The following is an 18,260-nucleotide window of genomic DNA, read 5'->3' as shown; positions in this document are numbered from 1 at the left end:
CACTGCAAGCATCGATTTCTTTACTCGATGTAATGTTAAATCGAGTATACATCGATATGAGACTATCAGAATATACAAAGAGTAATAATTAAGATAAGAAAAAATTTAATGATATAGATAGACTGGTCAATTCTGGACATTCTGATGTTAAGTGATCACCACCGCCCATGGAGGAACGCTGGAAGAAATACTCGTTTAAATAATTCCTAATATTACTTATACGCCACGGAGCTTAGGATATAGGAAATAAAATGTTAGGTCTTATGCCTGTAGTTACAATGTCATATCAACCTGGCAGCTGGAACACGACAATATATGAGTAGATGGTATATTCAGACACAAATTCACCACAAAGTAGGTATGTTTTACTAATCCATGCAAACAAAGATACTAGTCCTTCATATAAATCTATAGTAATATTATAAATGTGAAAGTCACTCTGTCTGCCTATCTGTCGCTCATTCACTACCAAATCAACCAACTGAATTTGACGAAATCTGGTATGAAGGAAAGTTGAAGTCCAAGAAAGAACATTGGTTACGTTACTTAACAAACCCCTAAAATTCAAGCGAAGCTGCGTGCGAGTACTATTTGTATATATGTACTCAGATAATCTTAAAGTCATAAAAGAAATCAACACGCACCGTTTGTTACATCTGTTACAGTATCCGAGTAAACCGAACTGATTCTAATAGCACTTTCTCCGTAATTGCGCTTAAATTACATTGTTAGAACATTAATAGCCTAAAATTATGATCGTATCAGGAAGTGTTACATGAATTAACATGTTACGTTGACAAGTGTCGAGATGGCCCAGTGGTTAGAACGCGTGCATCTTAACCGATTATTGTGGGTTCAAACCCAGGCAAGCACCGCTGATTCATGTGCTCAATTTGTCTTTATAATTCATCTCGTGCTCGGCGGTAAAGGAAAACATCGTGAGGAAATCTGCATGTGACAAATTTCTTAGCAGTTCTGCCACATGTGCATGCCACCAACCCGCATTGGAACGGCGTGATGAAATGTGTTCCAAAAACCTTCTCCTCAAAGGGAGAGGAGGCCTTTAGCCCAGCAGTGGGAATTTACAGGCTGTTGTTGTTGTTTGTTGTTGACAAGTGAAACTATGGAACGCGACAAAAGGTTTGAGTGCAACGTTTCGTATGTAACGTTTGAGTCAAACGTTTCTGACTGTATGATTTTTTTATATAAATTTAAAATATATTTATATTTTAATGACTTGAGTAAATCCAATAAATATATTGACACACATATTGACGTCACAATGTCAAATACAATACATACATAAGATGCACACGTACACACACACACACATACAAAACAGTCACGTAACTGATCGCGTCAAGATCGAAAGAAAAAATATCAATAATATGGAACGAAATGAATTATAAACTCGCCCGAGTGTTCACTTTCTAGTCAAACGGAAGACAAGTTAGAATACCAGTTGAGATCATGACCTACTACGGCTTGCGCAATCACCGAAATCAACGTAATATGACATAATGATAGATTGCATCACACTTGATGTGCAATTAGCTACCTTATGTTTATCGCAGGAAGAAATACTTTCATTAAAAAGTATTTATAATCATAAGTAATTGCGAAAAGCGACCTTGGCAATATTATAATAGAGTTCTCTTTGGAATGTCAATAGGTAACAATGACTAAGGGTTATTACTTCGTAAATGAGTCACTTAATTAATTGCAGTTAAATACCAAATTTTATAAAAAGATAATATTTAATAGTATTCACAATGACACGCCTGCCACGTCAATAGCCTAGATTTAAAGCAGGTGAAACTGCGAAGAGCAAGTCTTTATATAATAATATAAAATACTAAAACCTTATTTGAAACGCTGCATATTCTGGTGTAAGTTTTATATATGTTCAGTATTTTTTTTTATTCAGCCCTACAAAATACTACTTCTTACTATTTGAAAAGTTTTGTTGTTGTTTGATGGTCGGTAGGTGTTAGCCAGATTTCACCATTTGCTTCAGTGGTTTACTTGTGGTAAACAGTCAGACAGACAAAAAGATTGAGGACCTTTTCGTATTAATAACATTAGTATAAATTGTAATGTGTAAAACTCGTTGAAAAGAGCTCAAATTTATTAGTCTATGCCTTCAAAGATCTCCATTTACTTCCTGTAAAGTAAAGTAAAGTAACAGCCTGTAAATTTCCCACTGCTGAGATAAGGCCTCCTCTTCCATTAAGGAGAGGGTTTGGAACATATTCCACCACGCTCCAATGCGGGTCGGTGGATACACATGTGGCAGAATTTTGATGAAATTAGATACATGCAGGTTTCCTCACGATATTTTCCGTCACCGCCGAGCGCGAGATGAATTATAAACACAAATTAAGCACATATATATAGTGGTTCTTGCCTGAGTTTGAACCCGCAATCATCGGTTAAGATGCACGCGTTCTAACCACTGGGCCATCTCTTTACTTCCTGACAACATTGAATCTGCTCGTATTAAATTCTTGTTATATCAAAATAAAATAGACTTCTTACAGCTTAAAACGTTATAAACTCTTCAATCGAATACTAAATACAAGAAATATTTATTATTTAGTATTTAAAATTGTTTAGAAACAACATACACTTCTTTGTGGTCGTTCGATAAATTTTCTTTAAAATTCCTGTATTACATATTTTTCCATCGTGTTCGGTTTAAAGTTTCAATAATCACAATTAGTAAATTTTAAGTAAGCGAAACTAATAAATACTATAAAGGAAATCTAAAAAATGAATGAGAGCTTTTGCGCTACTTGATGGTAACATCGATTTTGAACCCATAACCTTAGATTAAAATCCGCCTATGTTAATCACTGGGTCAACTAAATTCTTTCGTGACGTAATCGCACAAAAAACAAATGAAAGTAATAAGCGGACACAAGCCTCATTTCAACTAATTACATATGATGGACTAAATTAAAACCAGATATGCAATAAATTCTTCGCACATGTGGAATGATAAATACTACTTACAGTACCAATGTGACCCTTACCATCATTACATGACATAATATTAAAAAAAAAACTTTTTTAATCACACCAAACTTGAACCGAGGCCGTCGATGTATGTGGGTAAGTGTGTCCCTTACATAATGCAACGTTGGTCCAAACGTTTGTTAATAGCGCCAACTCAGCGGCCAGCACGTGCCAAAATTAACATCCGCTCTACATATAGCGTCCTTGATGCTACACTTATTCAATCATCATTTTATAATTGATTTTATTTAGTAATCAAATGATGGCCTTAGAAATATTGTCATTGTTAATGAGAAAGTGGAACTATGGCTTCTAAAAATTGTCCAACAGCGATCAAAGATATCAATCAAACAATCAAAATAAACTTTATTCAAAGAGGCTTTTACAAGCACTTTTGAATCGTCATTTAACAATTAAGTGAAGCTACCACCGGTTCGGCAAGGAACTCAGTAGTTACTCTTTTTCAACATTTACAAAATACAGTCAGATTGGTTAAATACATACACACATACATACATATATATGAAATCTTATGCCCATAGGAAGTAATTTTTAGAATACGTTACCTTAATTCATAATTTAAACATTTATGAAAGTACATTTTATAACAAATCGTATTGTTCTAGCATAGTAGAGCAAAACCATTTTCAAAATGTACGTGTTATAAAAGTCAAGATTTAGAGTTTTACTTCGTGGTAAGGCATCGTGCAAGCTCATCTCGGTAAGGTCCTACCCACTTAATACATATTTTACCACCAAACAGCCATACTTAGTATTGATGTGCACACATCAATACTTAATCAAGTTTGGTTTGAAATGTGCATCAGTGTAACTACTGGAGAAAGAGAGAACTAAGAACATAAGATAGTACTGAAATTTGGCCTGAGATTCCTCATATATCATACATCAACTCTATATTCCAGATCAACAATATATTCCATACATACATGTAACTTAAGCTTCTTTGATTCTATCAAAGATCTTTGTTAAACAAATTTCTACGAATGTTTGACGTAATTATGTCATTGCAAAATATATTTGCACTCCATCTTCCGATACGAGCGGGTCGCGACGGATTTTCACTCGCCTTGAGGATTGCGATAGACATTCGTGTGCTCACTGTTCGCAACATTGCGTTGCAGATGGCACGTGTAATTAATTTTTATTAAGTAACTAACCGTTCCGACTTCGCACGTTTAATAAAAGTCTAGGCAGAACATTTATATTGAAGAACAATAAAAAAGATTGACTTTTTTTATGACACTGGTGACGTAGAATATCAAAGGATGGTTCTTCATAGTTTTATGGGGTTGAAATTTTAAATTTGTAAGTACAGCCCCTAATATAGAAAAATTAGAAGAAAACAGTTATCCTAATGAGCTATTGTCATTAATTGCTAACACTTCTAAATAGTTATATATAGTTATATGTTTGCCAAACTATTAGAGATAATTTGAGAAATTCAGCACAAAGTTATAACTCCTATTACATTATTGAGTTGGTTCGAAATATAGATTCCACTTAGAAGAACCGTAAATAAAACCAGTTCATCACAAAAATATGTTTAAAATTAAATTTATTCATCCTCTACGAACTTCGACGAACAAACTACAATCACATATTTAAAAACATGCCTTATTTATTAATACCTTTTATCACGTATTATAGATCTAATTAATTATTCAAAGATGGAAAAGTTATTTGACATAAAAACAACGTCAAGATGAGATAAAATTAATAATGTATACATTAATATTCGATGTGGGTACGCGGACGGCGACTATTATGCAAATATTAGCACACGTTGGACCTTGCGGGTTTCGGCCTCTTACGTTTAAGGCACAAGGCCCCTGTCAATTTCGGTAAAACTAAAATTCTATTTACACTGTCATTTCGAACCTTCGATTCAAGGAGTCAATAAAAAAAATCCTCAAACATGGTATTGGTGTTAATACTAACAAGCAGTTAAGATACGACCAATCACCTGCTTAATTAAATAACCTTTAAATACTTTATATAAAAAAGAGAAGATGTCTTAGTGCTTGCCATTGGGCCTTAGCCTAATCAACAACAACAACAGCCTGTAAATTCCCACTGCTGGGCTAAAGGCCTCCTCTCCCTTTGAGGAGAAGGTTTGGAACATATTCCATTTTATATATCTTAGCGTAATAGTAAAGCAGTAAATAGCTGCTATAAAAATCGGAGTCGTGTACAAATATCATACAAAAATAACCTAAAATTCATTTGGTGCTGGACTTTGTTATTTCCTTATAATATCATTCATGTTTTTTAGTTACTAATTTATAATACAATGCTAAGTCTTCTTAAGTTCAAAATTCATGGATATATTTGCCTCTACGATCGTGTTCTTGACGTAGCGCGTTACATGACCTGTGATCTGACACGTATCTTGTCACTTAGACATACAACAAACAAGTTATATTTTCAAGTATAAAGTACAGTCGGGGTAAGAAAAGGTTCGTCACCTTAAGATCTATTTTCGTGTGCTCAGTATGAGCGATAATCTACTTTACCGATCGAGAATGACATATTGCGTCGCAATGATCAGATGTTTAGATTGAAAAGGTACTAAGAGCTTCAAATTTGATAAAGAATGAATGAAAACTGACGAAGCTTTTCTTACTCTGACTGTACATGAATTTATTAAATAACTCGCGTTGAAAATAAATTTCAAGCATTAAACATTTTCGTTTGAGTCATAACTTATAGTAATATTATAAATGCGAAAGTAACTCAGTTACCTCGTCACGCTTAAGGTGAGAATCCGATTTAGATGAAATTTGTTATGGAAATAATTTCAGACGACGGCTAGGCTAATAGCCATAGAGCTTTTTTTAATTCACCTCTTGAGGGAAAAGAGGGGTAAGCGTAGAGATACGAAAATTGGTATAGTATTTCGCTCATGTAAAGCCGTAGGTTGAACTAATAGTAGATCACATATACAAGCATTAACGACTCAATATTGTGTCGGATAATGAGGCCTCTTTTTCTCCTAAACCTCATGTTTCACCACGTAGCACCATAGCCTGTTGGTGTATACGTAGATATAAAGTACAAACTTTTAGTAGTACTTCTCCGTATTTGAACCTGCATCTTTATCTGTGTTAGTTTAATTTACGTATTGCTTAATTTATTTTTTATTCAAAATGTTCAATTCATTTGATTCGTTATCATTTTTTTTTCATATTTTATCATTATATATCTATTTTTATATAAGTGGGTCACAAACAACTTCTTACATATAAATACATGTATATGTGCTAAGTGTTTGGAATGCCACGTGGTAAAAATATTAACCACAGATAATAATTAACGTGCTCATTATTACATAAATAATAATTGAACTTTCACTAGGTATTTCCTCTTGGCGAATATTCTCATTGGATCAGGATACATTGCGGTGAATGTATTTCATCTAAAAATGTTAACTGATACTTAAAAATAGAACTTATTGTGTGGGTAATAAAGAATTGTATCCAATGCACGTCGTCAAAAATAACAAATCTCCTATCAAAAGATTATATGACGTATTCACATGGATTAAAGTTCGTTTTTGCACTGATATGTGGATTGATACAACAATTCCGGATTGTATGTCAGATTTTTTGCAAGTTTAAAATTATATCTCAAATGGGATTTACTTTTGAAGAAATATTTTACGTAGTGGAAACACGCATTCTCTCATCGTTCGTATGCACTTTGAAGACGCCTAATATCAAAACATTTACATCTCTACTATTGCTTAAATGCGAAAGTGTGTTACTTGCTTTATAGGCTAGAGAGTGACTTATGCTCCTTTTGATCCCGGACGTTTGCACGAAGCCGCTCGTAAGAGTCAGTAACCTACCTTGATGTATATATTGTTTTATATATCTGAGTTAAATACATATACATATAATATATTAAAATAAACTTACTTATCTTTAGAACTGAAATTTATTTCGAATTCAAAAAATGCTTATCGACGTATATAACGCGTTGATGTCTTTAATATGAGCATATCCACAGGAGTGAAAATAATTTGATGATAAGAAAATTATAATCTTAATCATTTATAATTCCACTTTTAATTTCTCCGTCGACTATTAAAATAATCATTTTGAACATTTCGTTATCATTACAAAATTTATTTTTAGTTAAACGTGAATAATATGTTTGTTAGGGATCTTTGTTTGAATTGTGTTGTTTAACTAAAATTCTTTAGTAAGTATATGCAACAAGATTAATTTTGTGACCTGCGACGCCTCTAGTTCCGATTCTAAAACGTCACAACTCTTATAATACACTTCATCTGGGAAATTAGATTTCACATCCGTATAAGGTCACGTTCGCAACGGTATTTTTAACGTCATAATATTTTTAAGGTATGTACACAATGTACTTTAAAAACAACAACATTTGGCATTCCAATTATGTTTAAAAAATAACAAGACGTATATAATTTAAATTACAATTTTATCAGCAAAAGATTTACTAATCAGAGCGCGAGGTTTCGTTGCGAGAGCGCATTCACTCTTATATAACGAGGCTGTATCAGAGAGTGAGATTCGAGGTTTATATTCGCCCTATTTAATGTATTGTTTAACAAATATCAATAACAGCGACATGAAAGCGATACCATGTTTGAATTAAATACTAAAATGTTTCTATTTTTAAACGTACACGAACGAGAAAGAAATATAGTGTTGTTTTGCTTTGTAGATTTGAAATAGTTCGATAATATGTTCGTGTTATGTTACCAGTGGCTTGAAGTGGTGATTGAAAGTAAAACGATTGGTTATCTGCCCGTCCTCTACCACGCGTTGAACAATAACCATATCAGTTATTGAAAATGTGCATGACTATGTATTACACGATTCGTAATTGGAGATCTTGTCAAAATCAAAGTCCTCGTCACGATATAAAAGTTTAACTTTCTTAGAATAACAGTTGTTACGAGTTTCACTTCGTGTGCCGCAGGCTTTGGACAAATAGACAGCCTTATTATAAGCCTTTGTGTATATTTTAACCATATAATCCATCAAATAAAACCTTTATTTCATTTCTTTACCTTATCATATCGTTAAGCGTAGTATATATATATTCAAACGTCATTTAATTAGTTATTAAGTGATACTGCTAGATAGTGGTAGATTACAATTCAACAGTGTATCAAATGTATGACGGTTCAAGAGTACTTTAATGAGCCTACTTGAATGAAGAATATTTTGATTTTGATATATGATTAAATCGTTTGTATTTATATTAGGAGGAATGAGGAACATATTGTGAGGTAGGTGGTAACATAAATTTGCATGGATATAGGCGACGGGCACGACCAATGAAACGATGGATGGACTGTTTGAAAGATGATATAGCTGGAAAGAATGTTACTTGTGAGATGACGTCAAATAAGGAAGTATGACCCGACCGACCCCAAGATAAGAGCAGGAGGATGATAATTAATCCGTTGTATTCTCTCGAAACTTTTGAATAATTGCACAACTTCTCTTTCACCGTCTCAAAAAATATACATTTATTATATTTCATTTACAATAATTAAGTCGGAAAATACTATTTATTTTAATTTAAACGAAGCCTTGATGTTTTCTTCCGAGTTTTTTCCACGTATAAGGCGTTTCTGGTGGGCAAACCATTACGTTTTATGTAAATAGTTCCATTCGAATAAGGTTACATATTTACTCCGACAATTATATACATTTATAAGAAATCTGTAATGAGGAAAGAAAATTATTGAGATTGACGGAAACGACGATAAGGAATGGCGAAACGGAACGATGAATTCTTGTGTCAAAATTTATTGACTTTTCGCTTAAATTTTTTTTCGTTTATTGTCCACATCATTCTTTATTCAATATTTCAATTATTCTTATAATTAAAATAAATATATTTAAAATGAAATTTATACAATCATCATTACAAATTTCCTTCATAGATACGACACAATACTCTTTTTGGTTTTTATTAATTAGCAAAAGTAATTTAATCCTTGAACCTACGTTTTGAGTAAAGCCAAGGTGAAAATATATGCCGACCTCGTAATTCAGGTTTTAAATTAAAGGACAAGACATTAACTGACATTATGTTAAAAGAGTTTTTACGTTGTCGCGATTTTTAAGAACATTAAGCTTCATTGAGTATTTTATCTGTGATGCAACATTTAATATGGTTTATTTATTACCTGTCGGTGTATGCAATCTTGCATTTGAGTTATAAACTAGTTTGAAACAACCGAGTATTTTGTAGAACTAGTATAGTGACAATACAAACGAGTCCACCAACTTCTATCGTAAAACGAACATTACTCGAAATTCAAAATACATATTGTATTTATTATACTTATTTTTATTAGTATACTAACTGAACCTGCTGCTTTACAAAAAACATACTCCCAATCGCCAATTTCACCCCTTTAGGGAGAAGTTTCATAAAATTCTTAGCGGATTTACACCCTAAGAGTATGGTGTTATAGTTTCTGAGATTTCGTAATTAATCAGTGAGTGGTATTCGGCTTTTATATATCTAGATTATACTTAAATATATTATTTTTATTGAAAGTCAAAATTATGTTAGCAACCCTACATTTTAAAAGAACCATTTTGTTTGTTATCATTTGCCTTCACACTTTATGTGTCTGTGTATTTTTAATTAACATAATATGATTATAACGGTCTTATAAATAATATATACTATTTTTCAATATGGTAGAGTAAATCTTCTGTTAAAGATTACTTAATACATATTCTGTTTGAAGTCGTCGACACAATCTCGTTTCTTGGATATAAACAACTTTTTATATAAGTTATCCAATTGAAATGTATATATTTTAACAAATATCCGTCTTTTAAACATATTAATACACACAAAAAGGTTTTATGTGTTGTTCAATTTGATAAGTAAACAAGACAAACCTGTCCTAGTGTTTGATTGAAAGGATAATAATTACGTAAAAGCTTTTTATTATCGAAGCATTTTCGTACCTTTCATGGAATTGAGAACATTTCAGTTCGTTTTGTAAATGAATTGAGTTTGTTCCAACTTTAAATTAAATATAGATAAACTATGGTATATCCTACTATTGTCTGACTGTAGATAAATAAATATAATTCAAATAAAAATAACCAATCTGAATAGATGTGAACTTTGATTAAAAAACCAGTCGAGTCCAATGTCGTTAACTTTTAATTTCCATCGTATTTACATAAACGCGCTTATTAAAAATGACTACGATATACATTTGAATTTAAACCTTAATCCGTACGTCGTAATGTAAAAAATCAATTAATCTTTCGGAATTCATAACTTTTCTTATATATCAAGAAAAAAATGAAGGCACGTTTAACTTGAAAAAAAATTATTTACATATATAATAATTAAAGTTTAAAATACCTATGTATCTTTTGAAACGATATGTATATGTGAATATATACTGTGACTTTGATTATTTGTGATATATGATCCAATATATGTATTCTATTCATATTTCTCGTAAATCGATCATATTTTAAAACAGGATGTAATATATAGTACATTACATCCTGTTTTAAAATATGTTTCATATAACGATATTTCACTGTGTATCAAAGGGTTTAAAGAAATAGGATAAGAGCTTATTGGCGCGTTCGTGAAAAGTGTCAGATTTTCATCCAATACATGTAAGTTTCTTTAGCATAGTAGTAACCTACACCATCAATCGGTCATCGATCGGACAGATATGAATTATTAGCATAAATTAAACATACGAAAACTTGGTATAATCTTGCCCATCTGCGATAATGATGTCTAATTTTAAGAACCAAGAAGAATAAGAATTGGAAGATTATATATAAGATTTATTTGGATATGAAAATGAAACGACGTGAAAATAGGCGTGATGGTAAGAAGTCACTAATGCTTTTGCAAATTTAAACTATTGATCACATTGCCAGTAAACCAAGAACCTTTGAAACTGAAATGCCACTAATACTATTTATTACTAAACATTGCTGTTTGATGTTAGATGTTAGTAATGATTGGGTACACTTTACCACAACGTAAAACAAGGAGGCTATTTTTTTTTAATTGAACAGAATATTAAATAATAAAGTTTAATTGTCACCAAGCGAGGTTGGTAGCACATAATTATTAATAGCAATTTGTTTAATATACATACACACTTAAGGAAAATAAGTTGTGAACTTAACCTAGGAAACAATTTAATTGTTTATACAGCAATTTAAGAGTTATTAAGGAATAGATGATAATTACATACTTTTATAAACGAACACCAGATGTGTCTGTTTGAAGATTACTTACATTTTTATTATCCACTACGTGAGGCTTTTTGGATCGAAGCAAAGTTGAGACTTTCATTGTCAAGTCTCGAAATATTTATTTTATTATGTATATATTTTTGGTTTATGAATCATGGTTTTTAATTTTCCATTTTAAAATTATTATCAATTTTATAATGCTAGAGCATTATACGAGCCTCTGAAAGTTTAAATGGGTGGGTTAGACTCTACCTAATATTAATACTGCACAGTTCGAAGCCTTTTAGTAGTTCGTAGTAATCATTGCTTATTATACTTTAGATTAGAGTTTTGTGAGAAAGGTCAGAACAAAACATTTTGAAGTACACATAATTACTTAAATTCAACTTAACGTCAATAACATAATATACAACGACTACAAGATATATACCAGTATTATATCTGTTAATCAACATATTCGATCTTATGAATGGATATATAGATTTTAATTAATCACATCTAAAAAAATGGCTTACTAATTAAAAGATAATAAACAACGTGTAGTTAATAATCTGTGAGTTATATGTAGGATTAATAATTTTTTAATTGATTTTAATTAACATACTTATGTAATTATCTTTGTGGAATAGAAAACTCAGTTTCTAAGCGGTTCGTCTAAGTATTTCGTCTATATAATAGGTGCTAACTTTAAATATAATTCAATCTCGAAATTTTATATTGCTTGTTAGAAGCAACTTGAATAAAAAATACTTTGATTAACACTTCGATACGTTTATAGAGACAATAAATACGAGATATAATTATCAAAACATGTTTTAACAACTGGTTTTCATCGTTAAATGGAATATTCCTGTTTGCTGATTGTTCGTATACGTTTAAATTATTTAGTAATAGTTAATCTATGAATATACCAATAGAGTAGAGGTGATCCAGATGTTAGATCAAGTGAGTTAATTACGGGTTCAAACCCTGGAAAGCACCACTGAAATTACGTGTTTCATTTGGGTTTGTAATTCGTGTCATGCTCGGTGGTAAAGAAAACCTTGTGAGGAAACCTGCCTGTCGTTTGTAATTCTCCACCCGCGTTGAAACAGTGTGATGAAATACCCTACAAACCTTTTCCTCAAAATGGGCCTTAGCCCTGTAGGGCAGGCGGTTACTTCACTTTAATATGCAAATAATAGAGCTAGTCAGAATAGCTGCTTACATATACTATTTAAGCTAAATAAAATTTACGTATTAATGTTATTCAATAAATTTAACATTAACATAATGTAAAATTAATTACACAAATTAGATAATTAGTAACGAGTGCCGTTCTCGCCTTCTTCACCTAAGCTTTGATATAGAGCTCGATAACAATACAAATTCAAATTTATGGGAATAATTTAATTCTTTATAAAGATTTGGGAATCTTGTTTATATGCCTGTAGTCGCTCTCTAAAGCGGAACACAATACAATACATACAATATTGCTGTGTAGCGGTGGAATATGTGTGGTACCATCAGTTGGTGGTACCAACACAGACATCCCCAAAGCTCTATCACCAAGTAATAAAAATTACTGCGACTTAATTTTAGTATCAAAATGTAAAGTAGTGATCAAACAATTATTGAAACGAGTTTTCGTTCATAAATAAACATTTAGGATAGCTTGTTTTTTGATTTGATTCAATAAGAACTGGCAGAACCACAATAATTTATATATAATTTTTTTATAAAATTGAGAATTAATTGCTTAACAGCCGATTATAAATAGGTATTCGTATTAAAATGACGACGCGACAAGGCACTAAGTTCCAGTGATTTCTTCGAGATCTCAGCGGCTCGCTGTCGGCGAACATTATGCAATTCTTTAGCCAACTCAAAGTCAAAGTCTGCACCATTTTAATTACAATTCTAATCACGGTTTAATTAACTTACGTTATAAGCATCTTAGCGGCCTTCCCTGTGTCATGCACTCACTTAAACACTCACAAAAATCACTCGTTTCGAATATGTATTTCGAACACACGCGCACTGCAAATAATATAATTTTATATTATCTTCTGTAACTTTCTAATCGTCGGCGCGTATTTTTTTTTTATTTATTATTTTGACAGCAGCCGCGACCACTCGGCGTGTTGATCGGTGCGCGGTCGGCTTCGTACTGGCTGCGTTCCGTTTTCGCTGAGCCTAGTTTTATTTTTACTGGTCAGTGCGTTCAGCGACTGTCCTGGGCGGCTCGTAATGGAATGACGCAAGACGTTTCGGCAACTCAAAACTCGAACTCGTTGAGGTTTTTTTGTTGCCACAGACGCTCGGTACACTCTTTCATTCTAATTGTAAGTGTAAAGATGTCTTACAAGGAATCGCGATAGCATAGAACAGCGAACACGAAGGTTTCACGTGTCACACACATGTAAACATTCCCCTCATGTGTGCAAATTTTAGCATAAAATTTAGTGATGCAAAAATATTACACAACGTGAAAATGAAACGTCACAATCTCGTTTGGGATAAAAGTTTGGTGAGCTAAATAATCATCCGTTGGTGTGGCGGATTTTCAACAATCACATCGAGCAAGTTTCGCGAAGTATTATATTTCATTGATTCATGGAATTTTAATTTGGAAGCTTCGGAAAAGATTAAAGTCGAGATGGCCCAGTGGTTAGAACGCGTGCATCTTAACCGATTGCGGGTTCAAACCCAGACAAGCACCTCTGTTTCATGTGCTTAATTTGTCTTTATTCATCACGTTCTCAGCGGTGAAGGAAAACATCGTGAGGAAACTTGCATGTGACAAATTTCATAGAAATTCTGCCACATGTGCATTCCACCAACCCGCATTGGAACAGCGTGGTGGAATATGTTCCAAAAACCTTCTCCTCAAAAGGGACAGGAGGCCTTTAGCCCAGCAGTGGGAATATACAGGCTGTTGTTGAGAAAAGCTTAATGTATTCTAAACAAATCGTAACAATCTCTAACATTATTTCATCAACAAGATCAACAGTCATGGACTGCTCCATGAAACTCCATTCTAGAATTCTAGACTAAATAGCCCAATTGCATACGTGAATAGCTCATTCTTCATTATTTTGATTTTCCAAGCTATATCGGTCCCTCTTCGGTTAATTATATATCATTTAAGAGCCTCGGAGCACAGCTCAATCCATAATCCCACTGTTAGTACACATCTTTCGGATAGGAATTTATGTTTTACTAAATATATTGACAGGACAAGAAAGGATAACTGACTTGATTTTCTGTCAGTGTAAGACGTCCTTTTCCCACTTATTGGAATAAGGAAATATATGAATGAAACCTAAAATGTAATCGTTTAAATACACTTATAAAATTAAAAAAAAAGTGTTCTGTCAATTTGCAAGGAAATATAAAAATGTTCATCAGAGAAAGGTTTGATTCAAGTATTACTTACTGATCAATACGCTTGATGGCACTTCTGTTAAATAAATTGTTCTCGGACAATGACAAAAGTGATGCGATAATTATGACGATTTTATTTTATTTATGATTGAGATAAATAGATTTACGCGTAAAAATTCCACAACAAATATCACAGATGTATGACGAATTTATTATTAGTTTATAAATATTAAACAAATAAAATATTTATTTATACGTTAAAGTAAAGAATAATGTACATTTCGCAGTGATACCAGACCTAAAACATCACAATTTTGTTTAAACTAACATCTTAATCTAGTAAATTCTTGTAAAGGCTTTTTAAATAAAATATGTCTTGATATTGATTTTATTAATCGTTTGAGATTTAATTAGACGAAGATTTGCAGAAGCTAAATAAGTTAAATTTCATTCGAATTACTTATTCAAAATAAAAAAAGCATCATTCAAGTGGGCTCATGAAAGAATTTTTGATTCATCGTGTTACAGTGTTGAATGAAATGTAAAGTTACCGGTTTGAAAATTAGACTCCATTGAGAAGCTAAGGCTAAGTAACTTAGCAGTTACTACATTCAACAATTATATACGAACTTAAAAAAGGAGTTACAATTAAATGCCCTATTTAATGATAATATGTTTTATTTATTTTTTTATAAAATATTTTACTATTAAACAAATGTAATAAAAATAATATAAATAAATATAGTAGCTGCTCTACTACTGCTAAAAATATTTTTAATATATGCTGTGTGAAAGAAGATATTGTTAGAAAGAATATTACTTGTGAGATAACGTCCGATAGGGAAGTATGAAAAGAGAGACATGCCGATCCCAAATAAAATTGGCATACATGCAGGAGAATGATTAAATAGATTCAAATAGAGATCTTATCAAATCAATCATTGAAGTCCTAATTAATATTATGATTTATTAAACAAAAGAAACAAACTTCCTCAGATTTATGTATGAGTTTAAAACAAGATAAATAAACACACAAATTAAATTTAGATTTCCCTATAACTCTATCTATGTGACATTGTCTTGAAGGAAGGTAAATACACGATGTTGTGCATAGTTTGACGTGCAATCAACTGACGCGGCTTATAATGGCTTATAATAAAGGAGGTCAAATGACAACATCGAAACTATAACGCGACTCTACATATAATGCAACGACAGGGTCGAGTTTGTACAGGAAGTAATAAGAAGCTGTTAATAGATGTAGAGTTTTTTTATAAAATTATGTATGATTAAAAGCGTGGGCTGAGTAATTATTTTAAACAAGGATATACTTTTTTTTTATAAATAAATCATTAATCTTTAATCCGTATAGAAGAGTAGCTATGTATATTTTGATAGCGCTATTAATTTTCATCTATAAATAATGTTTTGAACGATGTATGTAAAAATATTGATCCGATCTGTATATTTTTAATAATTATAAAATTGTAGTTTAATTACAACACGTGGATATTCTCTTCTAGATGGTCAACAATTCAAATTAATTCGCAGTTACTATTTCTGTTGGAATATTGAGGGTTATTAGCCATTTTTCCCAAACCTCCTCATGACTGAACATACTTTAATGTTTGTATACAAATATTAATATATATAAGTCTATTTTAATTTACAATTTATATTAAAATCCTTACCTCTCTTACTTACTTTTAGACATAAACAGCTTCTCTGACAAGTTACAGCAAGTTAAATATCCATACAATCAGTCATCAATAGTGAGATTATAATTAGCGAATAAATTGCATTTCGTAAATACGTAAGCAAATCACCGCGATTAGCGGAAAAGGTCGTATGTAAAAATTCCAATTTAAAACTTTATATTTGTATGAAAAGTTGAATTCAAAAATTTAAATTGAACGTTATTTTTCACGGTCTTATGAGAAGGCTTATCATAATCAGCCAGTATTAGTCCACTGCTGATCATAGGCCTCCCCCAAGGAGTCGTAACAATATAACTATAAGACAGTACGTGTTAGCTGTAGCTACGCTATCGTTTTATTTAGGAATTGTTCGGGATAAATATGTAGCTTATACCATTACTTGTGTTTCAAATTTCAACAAATTTGTTTCATTAATTTGACATAGAGTTATTTCGCATTTATGATATAAGTATAGAAGTACGAGTATAGGTGAGATAATAATCATTTCTTACGTCTGCAAATAAAGAATGCAACTTATGCAAATATATTTTTGAACAAGTAAGTAGTAAAGTAACAAACAGCATGTATTATCCCACTGCTGGGCTAATGGCCTCCTCTCCCGTTAAGTAGAGGGCTTGGAACATATTCCACCACGCTGTTCCAATGCGGGTTGGTGGAATGCACATGTGGCAGAATTTCAATGAAATTAGACATATGCAGGTTTCCTCATGATGTTTTCCTTCACCGCCGAGCACGAGATGAATTATAAACACAAATTAAGCACATATATATAGTGGTGCTTGCCTGGGTTTGAACCCGAAATCATTGGTTAAGATGCACGCGTTCTAACCACTGGGCGATCTCGGCTCTTTGAAATAAAATATCTTTAAACATTTTTTGTGTGTTTATGTCTGGATGGATCATCCGCTCGCAGTCACGTAGTGAACAACCTTATACTTCTAAACGTAAACAACATAACCTTGGATATACATTTAATAAAATTAATAATGTTCACCAAGACTTGGAATCATAACATCGTTGAGGTCAACGCTTTTAAAAGTTTTGATACACTGAGATCATTGCCCTCCTCTCACTTACGATTTACAATCGCTAAAAACATAACTAAGGTTTTGGCCACTTTTATTACACCTTAATTATTATACGTTATATTAAATTAATCATAATAATAGTGAGTTTTTCTAACAATCATGTTATTAAAAATTATTTATTGTATTTCGGTTTGGTGAGCCAGTGTAACAGGCAGAAGGGACATAACTTAGTTCACATGCTAGCGCATTGGAGATTTAAGGTTAAAATTTCTTATGACACCAATTTATTCAGGTGGTGACCACTTACCATCAAGTAGTTACAATATTAAAATATACTTAATTAATATAAGCTTTAACAAGCACTTTTAAATCCTCATTTAAGTGAAGCTAGTTAATCAATGATTGTGCATCGCCGCATAGAAGTATTTTTTATATATATTTATATATTATTATTTAGGCCACCTGATGGTAAGTTGTCACCATCACCCATAGACAATAACGCTGTAAGAAATATTAACTATTCTTTACATCGTCAAAGTGCCACCAACCTTGGGAACTAAGATGTTATGTCCCTTGTGCCAGTAGTTACATACACTTGCTCACTCACCCTTCAAACCGGAACACAACAATATTGAGTACTGTATATGGTACCTACCCAGACTGGCTAGCACAAAGCCCTACCACCAAGTATTTTAATTATTATAAGTAATTATTATTTGATATAACAAATATATAGCTCGCAGTTTCGTTACATGAAGGAATACTTTTACAAAGTTAGACATCATAATTTAACAACACATTATATGTACAATATTATCAACAATACTGATTATAGATCATATATAAACACATAACAA

At 32.0% G+C, this 18,260-nt stretch overlaps 1 protein-coding gene across 2 annotated transcripts in view; it reads right to left on the bottom strand.

Annotated features, from left to right (window-relative positions):
- Positions 1-18,260, bottom strand: part of LOC124539724 (ABC transporter G family member 23) — a 102,284-nt gene that overhangs the window by 45,941 nt on the left and 38,083 nt on the right. Inside the window, exon 1 of one of the 2 annotated variants that reach the window (XM_047117066.1) lies at positions 13,215-13,505. The exons of the other annotated variant lie outside the window; for it this stretch is intronic. Within the exon in view, the coding sequence (XP_046973022.1) occupies positions 13,215-13,225 (11 nt within the window). The 5' untranslated portion in view covers positions 13,226-13,505. Of the gene's footprint in view, positions 1-13,214; positions 13,506-18,260 lie in introns of those variants that run through there. 2 annotated transcript variants of the gene reach the window in all.

The sequence above is a fragment of the Vanessa cardui genome, chromosome 23, assembly GCF_905220365.1.
Source record: "Vanessa cardui chromosome 23, ilVanCard2.1, whole genome shotgun sequence".
NCBI lineage: Eukaryota > Metazoa > Arthropoda > Insecta > Lepidoptera > Nymphalidae > Vanessa > Vanessa cardui.
Note: the sequence above shows the minus strand (reverse complement) of the source record. Positions and strands in the feature narration are given on the sequence as shown.